This window comes from Amblyomma mixtum, chromosome 1 (assembly GCF_055824585.1).
Source record: "Amblyomma mixtum isolate Tamu chromosome 1, ASM5582458v1, whole genome shotgun sequence".
NCBI lineage: Eukaryota > Metazoa > Arthropoda > Arachnida > Ixodida > Ixodidae > Amblyomma > Amblyomma mixtum.
Window position 1 is genome coordinate 549,419 of NC_143012.1, and position 20,358 is coordinate 569,776.

At 51.6% G+C, this 20,358-nt stretch overlaps 3 protein-coding genes and 1 long non-coding RNA gene across 17 annotated transcripts in view; 1 reads left to right on the plus strand and 3 right to left on the minus strand.

Annotated features, from left to right (window-relative positions):
• Window positions 1–20,358, plus strand: part of LOC149365179 (uncharacterized) — a 75,139-nt gene that overhangs the window by 41,050 nt on the left and 13,731 nt on the right. For 4 of the 13 annotated variants that reach the window (XM_089588018.1, XM_089587968.1, XM_089587982.1 and 1 more), the window contains one exon: window positions 2,031–2,920. Coding sequence is in view for 7 of the 13 variants with exons in the window: in XM_089587968.1 (XP_089444094.1) it covers window positions 2,031–2,289 (259 nt within the window). In the remaining 6 variants the exon portion in view is untranslated. Of the gene's footprint in view, window positions 1–2,030; window positions 2,921–11,172; window positions 13,642–17,521; window positions 17,591–20,358 lie in introns of those variants that run through there. The other 9 variants (XM_089588010.1, XM_089588034.1, XM_089588048.1 and 6 more) reach the window with 4 other exon arrangements.
• Window positions 43–3,326, minus strand: LOC149365182 (uncharacterized). Its single transcript, XR_016292783.1, has 3 exons — window positions 683–3,326; window positions 367–485; window positions 43–149 (listed from the first exon to the last, which is right to left on the minus strand). It is a non-coding gene; the product is annotated as an uncharacterized LOC149365182 (long non-coding RNA).
• Window positions 3,332–10,363, minus strand: LOC149365183 (uncharacterized). 2 transcript variants are annotated; one of them, XR_016292759.1, is made up of 9 exons: window positions 9,457–10,363; window positions 8,848–9,303; window positions 7,478–7,583; window positions 7,162–7,280; window positions 6,700–6,944; window positions 4,819–6,638; window positions 4,644–4,734; window positions 3,735–4,528; window positions 3,332–3,600 (listed from the first exon to the last, which is right to left on the minus strand). XR_016292759.1 is itself a non-coding variant. In XM_089588120.1 (6 exons), the coding sequence occupies exons 4-6, from the start codon at window positions 7,203–7,205 to the stop codon at window positions 6,589–6,591; spliced, it is 339 nt and encodes a 112-aa protein (XP_089444246.1). In that variant the 5' UTR covers window positions 7,206–7,280; window positions 7,478–7,583; window positions 8,848–9,303; window positions 9,457–10,363; the 3' UTR covers window positions 4,530–6,588. The 2 variants fall into 2 exon arrangements, 1 of the variants encoding a protein (XP_089444246.1); XM_089588120.1 differs by lacking the exons at window positions 3,332–3,600; window positions 3,735–4,528 and having other exon boundaries at window positions 4,530–6,638.
• Window positions 11,033–20,201, minus strand: LOC149365184 (uncharacterized). Its single transcript, XM_089588167.1, has 7 exons — window positions 19,038–20,201; window positions 18,543–18,587; window positions 12,155–12,287; window positions 11,880–12,020; window positions 11,613–11,802; window positions 11,438–11,528; window positions 11,033–11,322 (listed from the first exon to the last, which is right to left on the minus strand). The coding sequence occupies exons 1-4, from the start codon at window positions 19,105–19,107 to the stop codon at window positions 11,942–11,944; spliced, it is 327 nt and encodes a 108-aa protein (XP_089444293.1). The 5' UTR covers window positions 19,108–20,201; the 3' UTR covers window positions 11,033–11,322; window positions 11,438–11,528; window positions 11,613–11,802; window positions 11,880–11,941.

Here is a 20,358-nt window from a genome sequence, read left to right on the forward strand (position 1 = left end):
CGTCCAACACGAGCAGGAGATCAATGATAGACGAGCGTCCTGGTCGGATGAAGATAAGGGCCATGGGCTGCAGGACACGGAAGCTTCCGGCGATGGTGGCATCCAGGAATTTTCTGCCTCTCGTGGTCAAGGTTCGGTTGCCCCATTCCCTGTGAAGAGAATTAAAATCACAACAGATAAGAACACTCTAGCCGATCCGAGCATGGAGGGCAAGAAGGCACTGCTGGATCCCAAGACACACTGGGAGCTAGGTAGACTGCGGACACAGGTATCCATGCGGCCCATTCGCATTCCCGCACCACAAATCTCCAAGTGGCCCAAGTGAGGGATGTTATTCCTTATGTAGATGGCTCTACAGGGCCTCACCTTGGAGTGAGCGTCGTCCAAGCGGGGGGCATCGCTGCAGCCATGGAGGGGTCAGAAGGAGAGATCGGAGTACCTAGTTTACCCAGGCAGACTGCAGGCTTCGGCTGAGATCAGGGTCCCTGGGGTGCGAGCACATCGTATTCCATGGTACCCACCAATACAAGGTCATTTAGGTCAGAAACATGCGCGAGCAGGGAATTCACATTCCACAGCATAATGCCTGACCTTATAGTTTCCTTTAAGAGGACTGCCATGATGGCGGTCGAGAGAACTCTTGGCAGCGAGAAAGCTCTCGTACAGCTTGCGAGCCTCTGACCTGAAATGGTTGGCCGTCCTGCGAACGATCGTGGTGACCTGGCTCTGCTCCTTCCCCCTGAGAGGGCTGGAGTCCGAAGCCCTGACGCCTTCCACAGTGGAGGCACCTGCGTTCAGAAGCCGAGCAATCGCCATGGCGATGTGGTCATCATCAGCCTGACTAATCTCACTGCAGGCCAAAAGCTTTTCCCATGTCTCCCCAATTGACCTTGTTTTTTGCCAGCTGCGTCCACCGTATACCCACAAACTTCTTCAACTCATTCGCCCATCTAACTTTCTACCCCCCCTTGCTACGCTCTCTTTCTCTTGGTGTCCACTCCATTACTCTTAAGGACCGGCGGTTGCCTTCATGTCCTGCCCAAGCATATTTCTTCCTCTTCATTTCGACTAGGATGTGATAACCTGCATTTGTTCTCTCAGCCGTCCGCCCCCTACCGATCTCTTCAAGTCACACCAATCAATTTTCTTTCAATAACTCACTGCGTTGTCCTTAATGCACCGAAGCATGGCCTTGTGGTAGAGCATCCGCCTCGCATTCGGGAGGTGTTGGGTTCGATCCCCAGTGCCGCCGGGTACCCATCGGTTTCTTTAATGGGTACAAGATTTCTCCTGGCCTGGTGCTCGGCTCTTCTAGGGTGAAATGCTTGGGAAAAGGGTCTTAGACCAAACAGTTGCCTTGACGGATGAGTGATAAGTTCCCCGCCAAGCAACCATAAGCCCGCCTCGTGCGGCATAAGCCCAATTTGTGGCCTTTTTTTTTTTTCTGTAAGGCGCAGCTTTTCAATTTCTCAAGTTGGCGCAGTGCCACTGAGCTCACGTTAGAGCGAACTCGTCTAAACTTCATCGAACTCTCCAAACTCCGTTGAACCTGTAAAGTCTGAACTGAATCACGAACCACCTTTGCAGGCTGATGTGTTCGAAACTGGTTTTGCCCCCGAAAGGACACAGCGGGGTTTGCGGAGCCTCTTCCAAGCGCACACCCCTGAAGAAGCCGGGCGCCGGGCCGGGGGTGGCTTGTACCCTTTTTTACCAGTGGGTGTCCGGCGGTGGGTTTCGAACCAACCACCTCCCGCAGCCGAGCCGGACGACCCAGCCTCTAGGCCACGACTGCGGTAAATTAAGCTGAGCCGTCTTTGTTAGCCACCTCGTTTCTGCATCATAGGTGAGCTCCGGTAGACGTAGCTATTGTATTCTTTTCTCTTGAGGGGCTTTGGTAAACTGCCATTCCTGATCTGAGAGAACCTGCCATATGCGCTGTAACTCATTCTTATTCTTCTAGTTATTTCTGTCATGATCCGGATCAGCGGTCACTACTCGCCTAAGTAGACGTGTTCTCTTACTCCTTTCAGCAACTCCATGGTAATGCGCACTGATACAAGTCGTGCAGCGCTGGGGCCTCCTGCAGGTGGCAATCATTTGCTTGTAGCCCCTGCACTAGGAGCACTGAAGGGTCCGGACAAGAGAGGGCGCACCCCGAAGCGCATTCCTGTAATGAACACATGGTCAGCGGTGATGGCATGGCCACGGCGCCTTAGGCTGCTAGTGTCGACTGGAGCCTCGATCGTAGCCGCAACGTCGCTGTCGCACACTTTGCGGTCGGCCCCGTAGATACCACCCATGCTGCCGTCAGGAAGGGAGGTCTCGAAGGTGCGGACCGGAGTGGAGAGGAGGGTGGTGGAGGCCAGAAGCTGCTCCTGGGATACCTTGGTAGAGACGTCTCCTGTATTCATGTTGCGTTTGCAGTTCATCCGCACCTATAGGACTCCGGGCTGGCTGTAGAGGAAGGGGCTGTAGTCCTCTTTGACCACATCCTTGAGGGAGAGGGTCTGTCGTAAAGGAAAGATAAGAACCGTGGTCAGCCTTGGAAATCTACGGTAGGCTGGACGCCAGGCCTTGCGCTGGACTTTGATCCAGCCACCTGGATCGCGGTCGACGCCCGAAGGCTCAGCATTTCCCAGCGAGTTGGCGTGGGTACTCACCCTCCAGGCAGAGTGGTCTCCTGCTCACTGGTCACTTCTGGCCAGATATCATATCGGGCTCAATGCAGCAGTGCCGATTGATCAGATGTGAGAAGGCGGGAATTAGCAAATCTGCAACGAAAAATTAATGGTGACGACTCGCAGGCGTATCACATTTGCGCAAACTCACCGTGCCAGCCAACTCAGCGCGACTGAAGCCTCAAGCCGAGAAGCTGTTCACCATGGGGCTGAAAAAAAGCATAAAGAAAGCGAACTACCTACCTTGGCTGCAGCGGAATCACGATGTGCCGCAGACCGTAGGCAACGTCCATTCTTCTGAGTTGCTGGTCGTCGCTGGCGAGAACTTCCGAGCGCCGTGTGCTTCCACAAACCACATGTCGCTTGAGAGCACATCCGCACCCTTGCGTTTGATGGCATGACATAGTAGTGGCTTGGTCGCAACGACGTTCGGAACGGATTTCTTTCCGTGACGCAAACGACAGCGGCTCGCTTATGTTACCCCCTTGAGGCAGCAAGCAAAGCCGGCCCTGTATGCACTTTCCTCGCTGGCTCAATACCTACAGCTGACCTGCCTACAGTGAGCTAAGCCTAGAGCTGTACGCACCACGAATCCAAGCTCACCGCGCTTCCGTCACGGAGAAGAAATCCAATGGCGACGGTCCATGAAACCTCTATTTTACATTCTGCTGTTACTTTCTGACTATTATGTAATGGTGCTTGAAACAGCACAAATGAAGCTTAAATTTGCGAAGTCCAGAAGAGGTTTCACAGACCTATATCGCTCTCGCCGCGAGGCCTTGCCTCGCACTCACCTTCGATGCCGGTGGCCTTGCTCAGAAGCATTACCGTTGTCGTTTCGCCGTGGGTTTAACTGCATCCAGGCGTCTCCGGCGGACGGCGAGGGCATCCCTCTGGTACTTGCATGTCACGTTCAGAAGTTCTGCAGATAGTACAACAAAAATAAGGGCTCCTAAGATCGTGAAAGAAATACAGGCCGGTTTTCCCATCCGCAAAATTCAACCACTTGAGCGCGCGAGTTAGTAGAGATCTTTAGCAGACGGTGTACTGTGTTACCTTGTGTCTATGTCATTGCTGCAGTCATAGTCCAGGTCTGAATGCGGAGGTCCATAAAGTAACAGGTCCAGGCAGGCCGCAGGCTTAGAGGAGAGCGTATAGGCTAGTCTTTTTTAGATAGGCAAGCAGGACACTGTGGGCACAGAGGTGGTTTCGGGCCGGGAATGAGAGCTGGTTCTCCACGTTGGCTGGCAGTCCGAGGGCCCGGTAGCTTGAAAAGAGATGGCGATGGATTGGGTCAGAGTTTGGACACGCACACAGCAAGCGTCCCGAAGTGCCCGCATCGCCGCACGACGGTCTTGCAAGGGAGCACGCCAGATCAACGATGAACTTTCCGCGTTGGCGTCCAGGAGCAGCCGATGCAGACGCAGCACGAAGGCGCCGTATCTTGTCCGAGAGCCGGTGGAAGGTTCGGTACGCCGAGATACCCTTGTCAGGGCGAAGTGCCCTTATCTTCTGCTTTTGTAGCAGAGCGCCAAAGTCGTGGGGGGCTAGATACATAGTCACTGGCAACCCGTTGCTGTTGCCCGCCTTGGCAAGGACATCGACGTCCTCAATGCCCTGGATGCCGGCATAGGCAGGCACACAGTGGTGAGCCACCTGGTCTCCGGCGTCCTCAAGGGCGTTACTCTGGGCGCGCGCAGACACTGGTCAAGGTCTGGGAGATGTGGAGCTTCCTCAGGAGCTGCAGGGCTGTCCGGCTACCACAGAGGACAACAACGAGGCCAGTAGGGTCGATGGTCCCGATCAAATCAGCTCTTACGTGGAGACCTGCAAGTTCAGCTTTTCGGCAGCTGCACAGAAAAGAGAGCCTATAGGTGCGGGACTGCTCCAAATGTGGGAACGCCAGAGCCGCCGCCTGCCAAGCGGCTCGTAGAGCCGAGCCGTCGGCGAACATGAGGGTCGTACCTTTTCAGTCATCCAGTAAGGCTACGGTGGCCAGGCGGAGTGCGACGGCAGGGGACCGACATTTCGTCACCTTGTTAAGGCCCAGGGTAACCTACAGGGGAGATCGGGTTGAGAGGGAGGACCGGTCGCCTGTGGGAAGGTAAAACCGTTTCCACATAGGCTCCAGGCAGCTTACCCTTCATGGAGTTGGGTTGGAATGCAGTCGCTCACGGAGGGCGCCTGCATTCTAGAATGTGATTGAGCCGGTCCATGAGCATCAGGTCTCTCTGGAGGGGCCGGAGATTCAGTCGTTAGTCGACCGCCTCTGCCAGGGTGCCGGCACCAGCAACTGCTGTGGGGCTCCCATAAGTCGACGAATGCATCTCCTGCGAGACAGTTCCAAGCGAGTAAGGAGGGTAGGGCAGAGGGTGACAAGAGGCAAGGCACAAGCGATGGCTGATGTGGCCGTTCCCTCGAACAGTCGGATGGCCCAGGTGGGATCCAGGCGCTGCCTCGGACGAGGAGGCACTGGGCTGCTCGGCCGACTCCATCAATGTGGCTCAGGAGGGCCTTGTCAGCAGGAAACCAGGTGACCCGGTGGTCGATGGTGAGACTGAGGTACTTCACCTGGGGTTTCCAAGGGAGGTTACTTTCATTGATCTTGAGGGTAGATATTCCAGCCGTGGCTCGTGCTCCGCTCGGATCGACAAAAAGTCCCTCGAACTTGTTGGCTCAGAGTGAGAGGCCCTTGGTCGCCAGGAACCGCTGCACCCGGTTGAAGGCACGCTGGAGGGCCTCCCTGCCTGAGGTGATCTGCCTCGTCGGTGCTCGGAACCAGAAAGCCACATCGTCCACGTACGCAGAGCAGTGAACATTGTGGCGGCGGCACTCCTGGATGGGACCGGGCAGTCCTGCCTTCACCAGGTTGAACAGGAAATGCTCAGGATCGAGCCCTGAAGTATCCCGGAGGTGATGAGGTGAGGAGTGCTCAGGATGGTGCCTTCCCGTAACTACATGGAACGATCAGAGGGAAAAGAGGTTATGAAGTGTGAGAGCTTTCCCATCGGCCGCAGTTCGTCCTGTGCTGGCTCGATGGTGGTGTGGGGCAGGCTCTTGAATGGCGACTGGTCGTCCAGGAGGACTAACCAGTCGATGTTTCCACGATGCCTCGCCTTGTCGAGGGAAGAATCTTCAACCGACATGTAGTGTGTGGTGAATCAGTGCCTGGCGTACCCTATCTGGTTCTCCGGCAGGAAGTTGGCACCCGCTGCGGTACATATGAGTCTTTCGAGTGGCCCTGAATCCAATGTTTTACAGGCAACAGAGGTCCGTGAGACTATCTGTAGGAACACAGCTCCCTGGAGGCCTTGCGGGGCATCAGGATGGGTACCACGATGACAGTGGTCCAACACGATTTTCGTCGAACACGGCCAGGTGACGAGTCTATTCTTGGGCATACAGATTCTGCAGCATCTGCACTGTGACCCGTTGGCCCGAGGGCGCTATGGATCGATTGAGGGCCCTGTGGAGCTCGTGGGTGGTGACTGGATCGTTGCACAACGTGTGTGCTTCCATAGTGCCTGCAGGCGCAGGAGGGCAGCTCTGCAGTGTCTGGGATCTCAGCAAGAGGCTGGGGCGCAGGTGGGTTGCCTTGGAGAGGTGGCCTGCCACCTAATCTGCGAGTGCCTGACAAGACACTCCCTGTGCGACGGCCGCTCCGAAGACAGGATAGCGGTTGGTGGCGACCTGGAGCAGAGACCGCAGGAGGCGGCAGGGTGTAGCCGACTGCCGGGCAGAGCGGATGGAGTGGCAGAAGCCAGCCCAGCCGTCCCCGAGCAGTTAGGTTGGCCAGACAGCGGCAGACAGCGTCGATCCGCCGGTAGGCTATCCAATCTGCAGGCAGTGACGTTCTCTACACCCTCCGCACTGCGCGTCCCCAGCAGCTCGGAGGCCCAGCAGTCGAACCTCAGGGCCAGGGGCCTGCGCTGCCAATGAGCAGGTGCCGAGGATGGTCGCCTGCATGGAGAATGTCCTTCACCAGATCCCTGAACACTGGCCACTGAGAGACACTATGCACCTTTTCCTTCTGTTGCCTTTAGAAGTGGGGTTACGAAGATGGAGCAGTGGTCTGAGCCTCGGGAATCAGCTGCTCTTTCCCAATAGTAATGGCAAGCGTCCAACACGAGCAGGAGGTCAATGATAGACGAGCGTCCTGGTCGGATGAAGATAAGGGCCATGGGCTGCAGGACACGGAAGCTTCCGGCGATGGTGGCATCCAGGAATTTTCTGCCTCTCGTGGTCAAGGTTCGGTTGCCCCATTCCCTGTGAAGAGAATTAAAATCACAACAGATAAGAACACTCTAGCCGATCCGAGCATGGAGGGCAAGAAGGCACTGCTGGATCCCAAGACACACTGGGAGCTAGGTAGACTGCGGACACAGGTATCCATGCGGCCCATTCGCATTCCCGCACCACAAATCTCCAAGTGGCCCAAGTGAGGGATGTTATTCCTTATGTAGATGGCTCTACAGGGCCTCACCTTGGAGTGAGCGTCGTCCAAGCGGGGGGCATCGCTGCAGCCATGGAGGGGTCAGAAGGAGAGATCGGAGTACCTAGTTTACCCAGGCAGACTGCAGGCTTCGGCTGAGATCAGGGTCCCTGGGGTGCGAGCACATCGTATTCCATGGTACCCACCAATACAAGGTCATTTAGGTCAGAAACATGCGCGAGCAGGGAATTCACATTCCACAGCATAATGCCTGACCTTATAGTTTCCTTTAAGAGGACTGCCATGATGGCGGTCGAGAGAACTCTTGGCAGCGAGAAAGCTCTCGTACAGCTTGCGAGCCTCTGACCTGAAATGGTTGGCCGTCCTGCGAACGATCGTGGTGACCTGGCTCTGCTCCTTCCCCCTGAGAGGGCTGGAGTCCGAAGCCCTGACGCCTTCCACAGTGGAGGCACCTGCGTTCAGAAGCCGAGCAATCGCCATGGCGATGTGGTCATCATCAGCCTGACTAATCTCACTGCAGGCCAAAAGCTTTTCCCATGTCTCCCCAATTAACCTTGTTTTTTGCCAGCTGCGTCCACCGTATACCCACAAACTTCTTCAACTCATTCGCCCATCTAACTTTCTACCCCCTTTTGCTACGCTCTCTTTCTCTTGGTGTCCACTCCATTACTCTTAAGGACCGGCGGTTGCCTTCATGTCCTGCCCAAGCATATTTCTTCCTCTTCATTTCGACTAGGATGTGATAACCTGCATTTGTTCTCTCAGCCGTCCGCCCCCTACCGATCTCTTCAAGTCACACCAATCAATTTTCTTTCAATAACTCACTGCGTTGTCCTTAATGCACCGAAGCATGGCCTTGTGGTAGAGCATCCGCCTTGCATTCGGGAGGTGTTGGGTTCGATCCCCAGTGCCGCCGGGTACCCATCGGTTTCTTTAATGGGTACAAGATTTCTCCTGGCCTGGTGCTCGGCTCTTCTAGGGTGAAATGCTTGGGAAAAGGGTCTTAGACCAAACAGTTGCCTTGACGGATGAGTGATAAGTTCCCCGCCAAGCAACCATAAGCCCGCCTCGTGCGGCATAAGCCCAATTTGTGGCCTTTTTTTTTTTTTCTGTAAGGCGCAGCTTTTCAATTTCTCAAGTTGGCGCAGTGCCACTGAGGTCACGTTAGAGCGAACTCGTCTAAACTTCATCGAACTCTCCAAACTCCGTTGAACCTGTAAAGTCTGAACTGAATCACGAACCACCTTTGCAGGCTGATGTGTTCGAAACTGGTTTTGCCCCCGAAAGGACACAGCGGGGTTTGCGGAGCCTCTTCCAAGCGCACACCCCTGAAGAAGCCGGGCGCCGGGCCGGGGGTGGCTTGTACCCTTTTTTACCAGTGGGTGTCCGGCGGTGGGTTTCGAACCAACCACCTCCCGCAGCCGAGCCGGACGACCCAGCCTCTAGGCCACGACTGCGGTAAATTAAGCTGAGCCATCTTTGTTAGCCACCTCGTTTCTGCATTATAGGTGAGCTCCGGTAGACGTAGCTGTTGTATTCTTTTCTCTTGAGGGGCTTTGGTAAACTGCCATTCCTGATCTGAGAGAACCTGCCATATGCGCTCCAACTGATTCTTATTCTTCTAGTTATTTCAGTCATGATGCGGATGAGCGGTCACTACTCGCCTAAGTAGACGTGTTCTCTTACTACTTTCAGCAACTCCATGGTAATGCTCACTGATACAAGTCATGCAGCGCTGGGGCCTCCTGCAGGTGGCAATCATTTGCTTGTAGCCCCTGCACTAGGAGCACTGAAGGGTCCGGACAAGAGAGGGCGCACCCCGAAGCGCATTCCTGTAATGAACACATGGTCAGCGGTGATGGCATGGCCACGGCGCCTTAGGCTACTAATGTCGACTGGAGCCTCGATGGTAGCCACAACGTCGCTGTCGCACACTTCGCGGTCGGCCCCGTAGATACCGCCCGTGCTGCCCTCAGGAAGGGATGTCTCGAAGGTGCGGACCGGAGTGGAGAGGAGGGTGGTGTAGGCCAGAAGCTGCTCCTGGGGTACCTTGGTAGAGACGTCTCCTGTATTCATGTTGCGTTTGCAGTTCATCCGCACCTATAGGACTCCGGGCTGGCTGTAGAGGAAGGGGCTGTAGTCCTCTCTGACGAAATCCTTGAGGGAGAGGGTCTGTCGTAAAGGAAAGATAAGAACCGTGGTCAGCCTTGGAAATCTACGGTAGGCTGGACGCCAGGCCTTGCGCTGGACTTTGATCCAGCCACCTGGATCGCGGTCGACGCCCGAAGGCTCAGCATTTCCCAGCGAGTTGGCGTGGGTACTCACCCTCCAGGCAGAGTGGTCTCCTGCTCACTGGTCACTTCTGGCCAGATATCATATCGGGCTCAATGCAGCAGTGCCGATTGATCAGATGTGAGAAGGCGGGAATTAGCAAATCTGCAACGAAAAATTAATGGTGACGACTCGCAGGCGTATCACATTTGCGCAAACTCACCGTGCCAGCCAACTCGGCGCGACTGAAGCCTCAAGCCGAGAAGCTGTTCACCATGGGGCTGAAAAAAAGCATAAAGAAAGCGAACTACCTACCTTGGCTGCAGCGGAATCACGATGTGCCGCAGACCGTAGGCAACGTCCATTCTTCTGAGTTGCTTGTCGTCGCTGGCGAGAACTTCCGAGCGCCGTGTGCTTCCACAAACCACATGTCGCTTAAGAGCACATCCGCACCCTTGCGTTTGATGGCATGACATAGTAGTGGCTTGGTCGCAACGACGTTCGGAACGGATTTCTTTCCGTGACGCAAACGACAGCGGCTCGCTTATGTTACCCCCTTGAGGCAGCAAGCAAAGCCGGCCCTGTATGCACTTTCCTCGCTGGCTCAATACCTACAGCTGACCTGCCTACAGTGAGCTAAGCCTAGAGCTGTACGCACCACGAATCCAAGCTCACCGCGCTTCCGTCACGGAGAAGAAATCCGATGGCGACGGTCCATGAAACCTCTATTTTACATTCTGCTGTTACTTTCTGACTATTATGTAATGGTGCTTGAAACAGCACAAATGAAGCTTAAATTTGCGAAGTCCAGAAGAGGTTTCACAGACCTATATCGCTCTCGCCGCGAGGCCTTGCCTCGCACTCACCTTCGATGCCGGTGGCCTGGCTCAGAAGCATTACCGTTGTCGTTTCGTCGTGGGTTTAACTGCATCCAGGCGTCTCCGGCGGAAGGCGAAGGCATCCCTCTGGTACTTGCATGTCACGTTCAGAAGTTCTGCAGATAGTACAACAAAAATAAGGGCTCCTAAGATCGTGAAAGAAATACAGGCCGGTTTTCCCATCCGCAAAATTCAACCACTTGAGCGCGCGAGTTAGTAGAGATCTTTAGCAGACGGTGTACTGTGTTACCTTGTGTCTATGTCGTTGCTGCAGTCATAGTCCAGGTCTGAATGCGGAGGTCCATAAAGTAACAGGTCCAGGCAGGCCGCAGGCTTAGAGGAGAGCGTATAGGCTAGTCTTTTTTAGATAGGCAAGCAGGACACTGTGGGCACAGAGGTGGTTTCGGGCCGGGAATGAGAGCTGGTTCTCCACGTTGGCTGGCAGTCCGAGGGCCGGTAGCTTGAAAAGAGATGGCGATGGATTGGGTCAGAGTTTGGACACGCACACAGCAAGCATCCCGAAGTGCCCGCATCGCCGCACGACGGTCTTGCAAGGGAGCACGCCAGATCAACGATGAACTTTCCGCGTTGGCGTCCAGGAGCAGCCGATGCAGACGCAGCACGAAGGCGCCGTATCTTGTCCGAGAGCCGGTGGAAGGTTCGGTACGCCGAGATACCCTTGTCAGGGCGAAGTGCCCTTATCTTCTGCTTTTGTAGCAGAGCGCCAAAGTCGTGGGGGGCTGATACATAGTCACTGGCAACCCGTTGCTGTTGCCCGCCTTGGCAAGGACATCGACGTCCTCAATGCCCTGGATGCCGGCATAGGCAGGCACACAGTGGTGAGCCACCTGGTCTCCGGCGTCCTCAAGGGCGTTACTCTGGGCGCGCGCAGACACTGGTCAAGGTCTGGGAGATGTGGAGCTTCCTCAGGAGCTGCAGGGCTGCCCGGCAATCACAGAGGACAACAACGAGGTGAGTAGGGTCGATGGTCCCGATCGAATCAGCTCTTACGTGGAGACCTGCAAGTTCAGCCTTTCGGCAGCTGCACAGAAAAGAGAGCCTATAGGTGCGGGACTGCTCCAATTGAGGGAACGCCAGAGGCGCGGCCTGCCAAGCGGCTCGTAGAGCCGAGCCGTCGGCGAACATGAGGGTCGTACCTTTTCAGTCATCCAGTAAGGCTACGGTGGCCAGGCGGAGTGCGACGGCAGGGGACCGACATTTCGTCACCTTGTTAAGGCCCAGGGTAACCTACAGGGGAGATCGGGTTGAGAGGGAGGACCGGTCGCCTGTGGGAAGGTAAAACCGTTTCCACATAGGCTCCAGGCAGCTTACCCTTCATGGAGTTGGGTTGGAATGCAGTCGCTCACGGAGGGCGCCTGCATTCTAGAATGTGATTGAGCCGGTCTGTGAACATCAGGTCTCTCTGGAGAAGCAGGAAATTCAGTCGTTAGACGACCGCCTCTGCCAGGGTGCGAGCACCAGAGACTGCTGTGGGGCTCCCATGAGTCGACGAATCCATCTCCTGCGAGGTAGTTCCAAGCGAGTAAGGAGGTAGTTCCAAGCAAATAAGGTTAGTGCGAGGCTTTGCCTCGCACTCACCTTCGATGCCAGTCGACTGGCTCGAAGGCATTACTGTTGGCAGTCGTCGCTTCGCCGTGGGTTTAACAGCATCCAGGTGTCTGCGGAGGATGGCGACGACGACGGCATCCCTCTGGCACTTGCAAGTCACGTCCAGAAGTTCTGCAGATAGTACAACAAAAATAAGCCCTCTTAAGATCGTGAAAGAAATACAGGCCAGTTTTCCCATCCGCAAAAGTCGGCCGCTTGAGCGCGCGAGTTAGTAGAGATCTTTAGCATACGCTGTACTGTGTTACCTTGTGTCTATGTCGTTGCTGCAGTCATGGTCCAGGTCTGGATGCGGAGGTCCATAAAGTAACAGGTCCAGGCGGGCCGCAGGCTTAGAGGAGGGCGTATAGGCTAGTCTCCGATAGATAGGCAAGCAGGACACTGTGGGCAGAGAGGTGGTTTCAGGCTGAGAACAAGAGCTGGTTCTACGTGTCGGCTGGCAGTCCGAGGACCCCGTAGTTTGAAAAGAGATGGCGACGGGTTGGGTCAGAGTGTGGGCACGCACACAGCAAGCGTTCCGAAGTGCCCGCATCACCGCACGTCCCAAACTTCCCAAAGTAACTCAGGCTATGAGGGATGACATAGAGAAGGGTGGCGGAAATTTCGACCACCTGGGGTTCTTTAACGTGCACTGACATTGCACAGTACACGGGCCCCTAGAATTTCGCCCTCGTCGAAATTCGGCCCGCGGCCGGGATCGAACCCGCGTCTTTCGGGTCACCAGCTGAACGCCGTAACCGCTGAGCCACTGAGGCGGGTAGATCCATACAGAGTTTTGTTACAATTTTCATATGAAATTATAAAGTAATATGACATACTGACTAAAGAGTGTCAATAATTTAGAACTCATTATATGCATAGCACTGTGCTTATAGCGTACTCAAAGATGTGCCTGATATACGTGAGGTCTTAAATGTCAAATTTAGATGGTTAAGAAATGTGTTTTGTTTGTGCCACTGAAATGCTGATCTCTGCAATCATCTACTTTCTCAGAGTCTTTATTGGTAACGAGTAAAGGCAGATTAAGGGAACATGTCTTTTCTAGGCATATAACTTTCATCGTTGGAAGCATCTGAAGTGATATCATTATCTGAAACCGAAGCACTGCAAGATGAAGACCTCTCCGATATCCCTCCTATTAGCCATATCATCCTGCTCAAGATGTGGCCACCTTATCCCTGCAATCTTCTTGATCTCATCCACCCACCTGACTCTCTGCTATGCCTGTCTTGTCCTGGAATTCATTCCTTTGGCATAATGGATCATCAGTTATCTGTTCTCCGCATTACATGCTATGCACATTTAATTGATTTCAGCTAGCACATCCTTAACTCCCATTTGTTCCCTAACCCATTAGGATCTCTTGTGCCCTTTACCGTCACCCCATCATTTTACTTTCCGTACTTTACTGCGTTGTCCTCAATTCGAATTCCACCGCCTTTTTCAACTTCAAAGTTTCTGCCTCATCAGTGAGTGCAAGCAAGTTGCTATGCCTTCTTCTTTAGGAATACTGGTTACCTGGTTTTCACAGTTTAATTGAGAATATCTGCCAAATGCACTACATCCTACTCGTATTCTCATAGCATTTAAGGCATACTACTAAACCTCCCAATAAATGTGCGACTCCCCAGGCCACTTTATTATTGTAGCCATTTCAACCCATCATTAAAGGCACGTTTCGGAGGCTGTGTCATGTGCCTGTGCATGCTTAGGAAAATTAAACGTCTTTTCTCACTTTCAGTGTCTTTCTTTTCCTACACTAAACAGAAAAAAAAATAAGCTGGATGGTCTTCGTCACAGTTCACACAACATGTTAGAAGGTAGAAGTGCTGCTGATGCCCACAATTGCCAAAGCTGCTTCTGTTCACACAAACTGGACCGTAGGGACTGATCTGTACAAGGATGGGGAGGCAACACTTTCCCAAGCAAGAAATTTTACATAGGAAAACCACATGAACCCTATTTTTTGGACAAAAAAGGCCCCAAGAATATACGATCCAGATGGGATTCCCCCCACCTCCCCAAACCACACCCCCCCAAGAGATGACCTGTAAGTCTACCCCTGCTCGTCACATGCCCATATTTGTAACAACTTGTGCCATTAAGGTGCATAGCTCTTTTCATGCTAGATGTGATTTTTGTTATAGGTACAAGCATGGAACTAAATTTAGAAATCACAATTTCATTTTTTTTGCACATACCATATGATTGTCTGCACAGCGATTACAAAATCGTATTCAGCACTTTCAACATTTTGTTTTTATAGACATCAACACTTTTTCAGCACAAGAATCTGCTCCACGTTTGCAGACTAGTGGAATGTGGGTGTTTCACTGAAGGTATTTAGTTTTCGAAGATTTGGGCTGAGCCTGACAAAAAAAAGATCGCTTTAAATTTGGCACTGCAGGTGTACTTAAGTGACTAAATGAACTGCAAAATAAGTCGCACCAGGAACTGCATTTTGTAGCTCTGGGATACTGCAGATGTGCCTTGGAGCTCAAATGTGTAAGGCATTTTATTTTGTGTGCTGTAGCCTTTCAAAGGATCATAAGGAGGAATTTGATGTTCCGTGCAGTTTTTTTGCCCTACCGATGACATCAGTCACTCACCATATATAGCAATTAAATTTTGTAAATGTTTCCCTACTGTCCTGTGGGGAGAATGTAGGTAAACTCCCTCACACAAGACAAATTTCCGCACCCCAGAAATTGCAAAAAGAATTTAAATGTAAACTGTGTGGTTTAATGTCCTTCAGCAACACATGAGCTATGAAGGATGCCGTAGTTAGAGCACTGTACCGTAATGGAGGACACCGAATTTTAACCACCTGAGGTTCTTTATCGTGCATGTGCAACGCACAGCAAATGGACATTTCTGATATTTTTCCTCCCCTGAAGTCCTGCCGCCATGGCCGGGAGCCAAACTGTAAGGTGGCTGGCGCACCATGGCAGTTTAAATCAGATAAGTGGAAAAACAACAGCAGAAAAAAAAAATGTTGAGAAAAGGACTTAAAGAAGAGAAAAACTTACGAATTCACAGACAGGAAAACGTAGTACATAGCCTTTTCACGTTAACATCCTAAAAGACTCTGCTTGAGTATTTCGAAAAGCAGAGCCCAAAGCTCATATGTGCAACCAAGATGTGCATTTGGCCTAATGCACCATTTCCAACTGTGGTTGTCACTTTATCAGATAAGAAATAATGACCTTATTGCTGCGCAAGTAGACAAAAACAGTTCATAATCAAGGACGTGCAAAGGATTAGTCAGAGGCTGCCTTCGTTGGAGAAAAAAAAAGTTGGAGCTAGATGAGCGCCTGTGGCTTTTATTTCAGGCCGCACTGCCCGAGACCTTATTTTCAAAAACATGCGCAGGTATGCACCTCGCTTTATGTGACGGTAACCAACGAAAGCCTGATAAATGGCCCGGCTTCAGAACACTTTAGGTCTTCCTTACTTGAAGGCATCATGAAATCTTGACAACCTCCCAGAAAAATGATGCCAGAGCCACAAGAAACTTTTCATCATTTTGACGAGCTTGAATTGTCATAGTGCCATCGAGCACAGTGTGCCATTGAAGCCCTGCGTGCCGTTAAGAAACTGCACTCCATGAAATTGCTATGTGCGTCCGAATCTTCCGAGATTCTGTGCGAAAAATTTTTTTTTTCCCTGTAGTACAGTGGTGAGCTGACCCAGCTGAGATAGTCCACTAGTTCCACTAGCCGTGCACGGCAAAGAAGGATGATGTTGATGATGACTATGGCCTTGTCCTCTGAATGGGGTGGATGTCGTCGGTGTGGTGCCCAGCCAGAGTACACAAAATGCACGCACGCAACACACACAACTAATCACTCCCCACACAGAATGCATGCACGCACATCAACACATACATGCTCACATGGCTAATGGGGTTCAACGTCCCAAAGCTACTAAGGCTATGTGGGACATACACACTCATATGAACGACTGGAACAGAAATGACAGCAGTACATCGTGAGCTCGGTGGCCACTCCAGTGGCTGCTGCCACGTTACATGCCCAACTATAGTCGGATACAACTTAAGGAGGCAGCGGCTTTACCCCGTCAAAGGACCCCCCTCAAGCCAACGGCGTCGGCCGATTATCATGACCCTGCTGGGGTGACAATACAGGGAGCGGTGCCACAATGGAGAGAAGGGTCCATTCCCAAACAATGAAGGGAGAGGACTATCCCCTTTCATCTGCCACTCCCTGCATTGTCACGCTAGCAGGACAATGAGAATCGGCCGACGCCATTGGCTGGAGGGGGGTTCTTTGACGGGGAAAAGCCGCTGCCTTCTTAAGTTGCATCCGACTATAGTGCTTTTAGGTACTCCTCGAATTGTCGGCGCACAGCACCCCACCACTCGGCAAGGCGCTTCTTGGTGGCCTGTACTGTGACTGCGAATTCCTCTGGCTGGGTAGGACAGGAAGACCCAAACGACTGTAGAATGTGACATCCGTGGTGGACTAGAGTTACCTTGGCATCAGAGCGCTGAGTGTTCCGTGGTTTCGTCTGATTCCCCTCACTTTCAGCTTAGCGTTCTCTCCACTGTGTGATGAAATCGATGCTAGTACTGTAGGGTCTGCAGAGCTCCTCGCTGTTGCCTCAAACAGGAGGCTGCTGCAACACTCACTGTAGAGCACTGTAGGCTGGGGTGCCTATTTCTGGAGGCTATACAGGAAGAATGTGGTCTTAGCTTCTACTGCAGCCCATGACATCTCCCTATCTGAAGCTCTGTGCATCTACGAAGCTCTGTTTGCCACTTTACTGAGCAGCTGCCTTCAACCCGCTCTTGAAAGAAGCCACACTTCTTTTCGAGATGGTAGATGCACTTTGTCCGTTGGGAGCAAAGGCACACTGCGGCCAGATGGTCAAACACTCAGCACGCCCAACGAGTTCTAGGTACGCACTGGAGACGACCCTTGTAGGTTAGCTTACTCAACGCTTCTCGAGCCACAAAGCTGGGCCAACCTAGGTCTCCCTGCACCACCTTGTTCGCTACCCGGCCACGACAGCCAAGCGAAGTTCGGCCAGCCTCGCACTATTGTCTCTCGAAGCCACTCTCGTGTCCACTAGCAGGCACACTACAGCATTTGCAAGCATCAATACAGGGAGATGCTCAAACTTCCACACGTCGCCAAACATCACGTCGAGATTACCCTTTGAAGCATCAGCGATGCAGGAAAAGCTGAATCCGCAGGGAAGCCTATCGGACCTAGCCTCGTGAAGGCTGTACATGGATTTTCTGTGCGTGCCTCCGCTGCCGGGCACCAAAACTCTGAACTCGGACAGCCACACTCTTCTTGGAATTGGCCCTCAGGTGCAGACGCGTAATCTCATTCTGGCAGATGTTTTGCAAACACTGCAAATCCTAGGAAGATTTCTGAAGTAGTACTAGATCGTCCGCAAAGGCTAAACCCGCACTCATCGGTTGTCATCCGTACCAGCTGTCTCGTAGCACCACTCGTAGCAGCCCTCACTCGATGCTACGAGTGGCGATGACGAGTACCCTTGGCGCAGACCTTTCTTCATTGCAATGGGGCCTTAAGACCGATCTAGGACTCGAATTGCATGACGACCGTGTTTTCCTTACACAGGCATCGAATGTTGGCCAGCAGTAGCTCCGACAGGTCCGACAGGGAGTAAAAGCAGGGGCCCGGCATGGGGTATGTTGTCCTACCAACTCTCTCCTTTTTACTATATTTTTACTTCTAAAGAGGCTGTCGCCGGATGCTGCCTCCTCTGTTTCTTTCCTCCATGTTTTATAGGAAAATATTTAAGCTATAATGCATTATTTCAAGCGTTTAAGTTGATTTTATGCGTTTTTGTTTTTATTGTGGCAGCAGCAAAGTAGCCCGCTACCGCACTGGTCATAGAGCTGCTGCTGCTTCTTTTGCACATGGTCTTGTATCTGGTGCAGTACTGCTCCCCTCTTCTTACTACTAGTTTTTTTCAGCTCCATGGCAATTTTTTCGAACATTGCTTTTTGTTCCTGAATTTCTTCAGAGGCCCAACTTGTCCAAGTATGTGGCATATAAATTAAGAAGTAATTTAGTTTCTCCTCCCGTCCATTTGCAGGCATCAGCAGGAAAAAGAGGTACATAATCAAAGAGAGTGGAAATACAGTGTCCACATAACACATGTTCCTTGAATGATTCTGCCCCCTTAGTGTGGCCATGCGAGCGGCCAGACCGTCCTTCCACACCACGAAGTGCAGTGGTGCAAAACTGCTTTCTTCGCTGTTGATTACAGTGCGGATCTTAAATGAACTAGCAAGAGGTTGGGTGCTTTAAGATATATGAGCCAGTCTATGACGGCCAAACATAGTTGATTGCTAGAAGATTGAAGGACACAAACAGTGTGAAATAAAACAGTTCTTTGTTTGTATACTTAAAGTTAAATCAGTTATCTCACCAACTGTAAACTTATAAATTAAAGAGTGGAATCTGGTACAAGGCACTAATTCATAAAATATGTACTGGAAGTTAAATCAATTATCTCGCCAACTGCAAACTTATAAAGGAATTGGATACGAGGAATCCGTAAAATCTATCGTGTCGAGCAGTGAGAGCCTCAGTTAGCACACCCTTCAACCAAAGTAGGTTAGAGCACACTTACTAATTTCTGGTGACACCTCCGCATGACCAAGCTCTGCTCCTGCCTCTGCAACAATATTCACACAAAAAAGTTAAGAGGGTATTCTGGACGGTCCATATATATAACGCTACGATGCAATGTGAAGAGGTGTCTATAATAATATGAAGATGCCTTAACGACAGGTATTTCGATTGTGATCGCTCACAGCTTTAGCGCCGCACAGCGCACAAGCAGCACCTCAGATAATGGCCTGCATCTGTTAGTACCACAACGACGTAAGCAAATCAAAGGATAGAGCCGCAGCGGCTACCTTGCTCCGGCCGTTGCCCCAGAAAGAAACTAACATGCAGGGTCTGTTTGCAATCGTTGCGCGAGGATAGCAGTTGGTACACACTTCATGCCGGCTGACAACATATGACTGAGTAAAAAATCTAGCTGGGCGAGTTGATAAACCGACGCACCGTAAACCGTAAAGCACTCTGCAGACATGCCATATATATTCATTTATGAACTTACCTAGAGCATAACCGCGCTCCTCGTTGCCTACGAGGTTCACCAAAAATGCGGTACACCTCAGGCGCACCATGAACAAAGCGACTGGTAGGTTCCATCCCGAAAGAAGTGCTTGCTTATCGCTGTACTTGCCGCGTCTCGTCGTCTGCTCAAGCGTATTTGGCGCCAGACCTCAACTTCCGGAATCAGCACTTCCACTGCGCGTTCTAGTTTGTCTTTTGCCGCTAGGATAGAAACATAATGGACTGCGTGGCGCTGCTATAACCCTGTTGAAAAAATGGCCTCTTCCTTCATTTTACTTCAAACAAGACAGTTTTATCGTTTATCCACGCGGTCATCATCATCAATCATTTATCTACGGTGGCGCCATCAAAAAGAAAGACACTTTTTATACTCTTCTGTAAAGGAAAATCGTTATCATGGTTGTTTTCATTGCTGATGTTAATATAGTGAAGAACTACAAAGCTTATGTATTGAATAGCGCGCACGAATATTGGCAAACGATGATGATGTTGATGCTTTGAGCGACATGGTGGCGGCAGTTATCGAGGAAAAAAAGGCAGTGGCATAGAGTTAATATAACCAAAGTGGTCTTGAGAGAGCCCCATGCAAACTCCCATAGACGGGGCGCCAGCTTTCCCTCTAGATTGAGAAACCCTATGGAGCTGGTGACACGCCTTTCTCCGCTGGATACAAGATGGCGCCACAGTACCATTGTTGCGATGTTTTCGGTTTTCGTTCTCCGTCGCCGCAGACGATGGTGTTTCCAAATAATTCTGACCGAATCGGGCAAGTGCATCACCTAGATGCAGTATAAAATAAAACTTACCATCAAATTCAACCTCTGTGCAAAATTTGCGGTTCTCAAATGCCATGAAAAGCGCACGAAACGGAACCACACACTGTAGCAGACGACGCCGCAGAAGTTGCGATATCGCCCGGGCGGAATTCTCATCTTCGAAGGGTAGACGCTTGGGCTTGTTGGTTCATATTGTAAGGAAAAACTTAGCGCAAAAGATGACTCAGAAAAGACTGAGCGCTGTGTGTGTCTGTCTTTCTGAGTCCTTGTCTTTTGCGCTACGCTTTTACCCTCATCTTCGAGTCGTCCAGCAAAGTACGAACTGAGGACGTTCGGCTGTAATGCAATAAAAAAGTGCTCATATCCTGTTCAGGATGAGGACGTTTAGAACATTTGATGATGTCCTCAGACGTTCGGTGTTGCCTGGGTTCCGTCCTCTTTTCATTGCGCACTACCAGTATGGTATTACAAAAAAAAAAATATATATTTAATATTCTTTTGTTGCTGTTTTGCCTAAGAACACAG

Bases quoted from the DNA above. Each gene is read 5' to 3' on its own strand.
- LOC149365183 (XM_089588120.1), bottom strand. From the start codon at position 7,205: ATGGCTGCAGCGATGCCCCCCGCTTGGACGACGCTCACTCCAAG. The intron at 6,945-7,161 runs GTGAGGCCCTGT...TTCTCTTCACAG, and splicing joins TGGACGACGCTCACTCCAAG to GGAATGGGGCAACCGAACCT. The intron at 6,639-6,699 runs GTGCATAGTGTC...TTCTCCATGCAG, and splicing joins AAAGGCAACAGAAGGAAAAG to GCGACCATCCTCGGCACCTG.
- LOC149365184 (XM_089588167.1), bottom strand. From the start codon at position 19,107: ATGGTGCGCCTGAGGTGTACCGCATTTTTGGTGAACCTCGTAGGCAAC. The intron at 12,288-18,542 runs GTAAGTGTGCTC...CTCTGCCCACAG, and splicing joins GGAGGTGTCACCAGAAATTA to TGTCCTGCTTGCCTATCTAT. The intron at 12,021-12,154 runs GTAACACAGTAC...TACTATCTGCAG, and splicing joins AGCAACGACATAGACACAAG to AACTTCTGGACGTGACTTGC.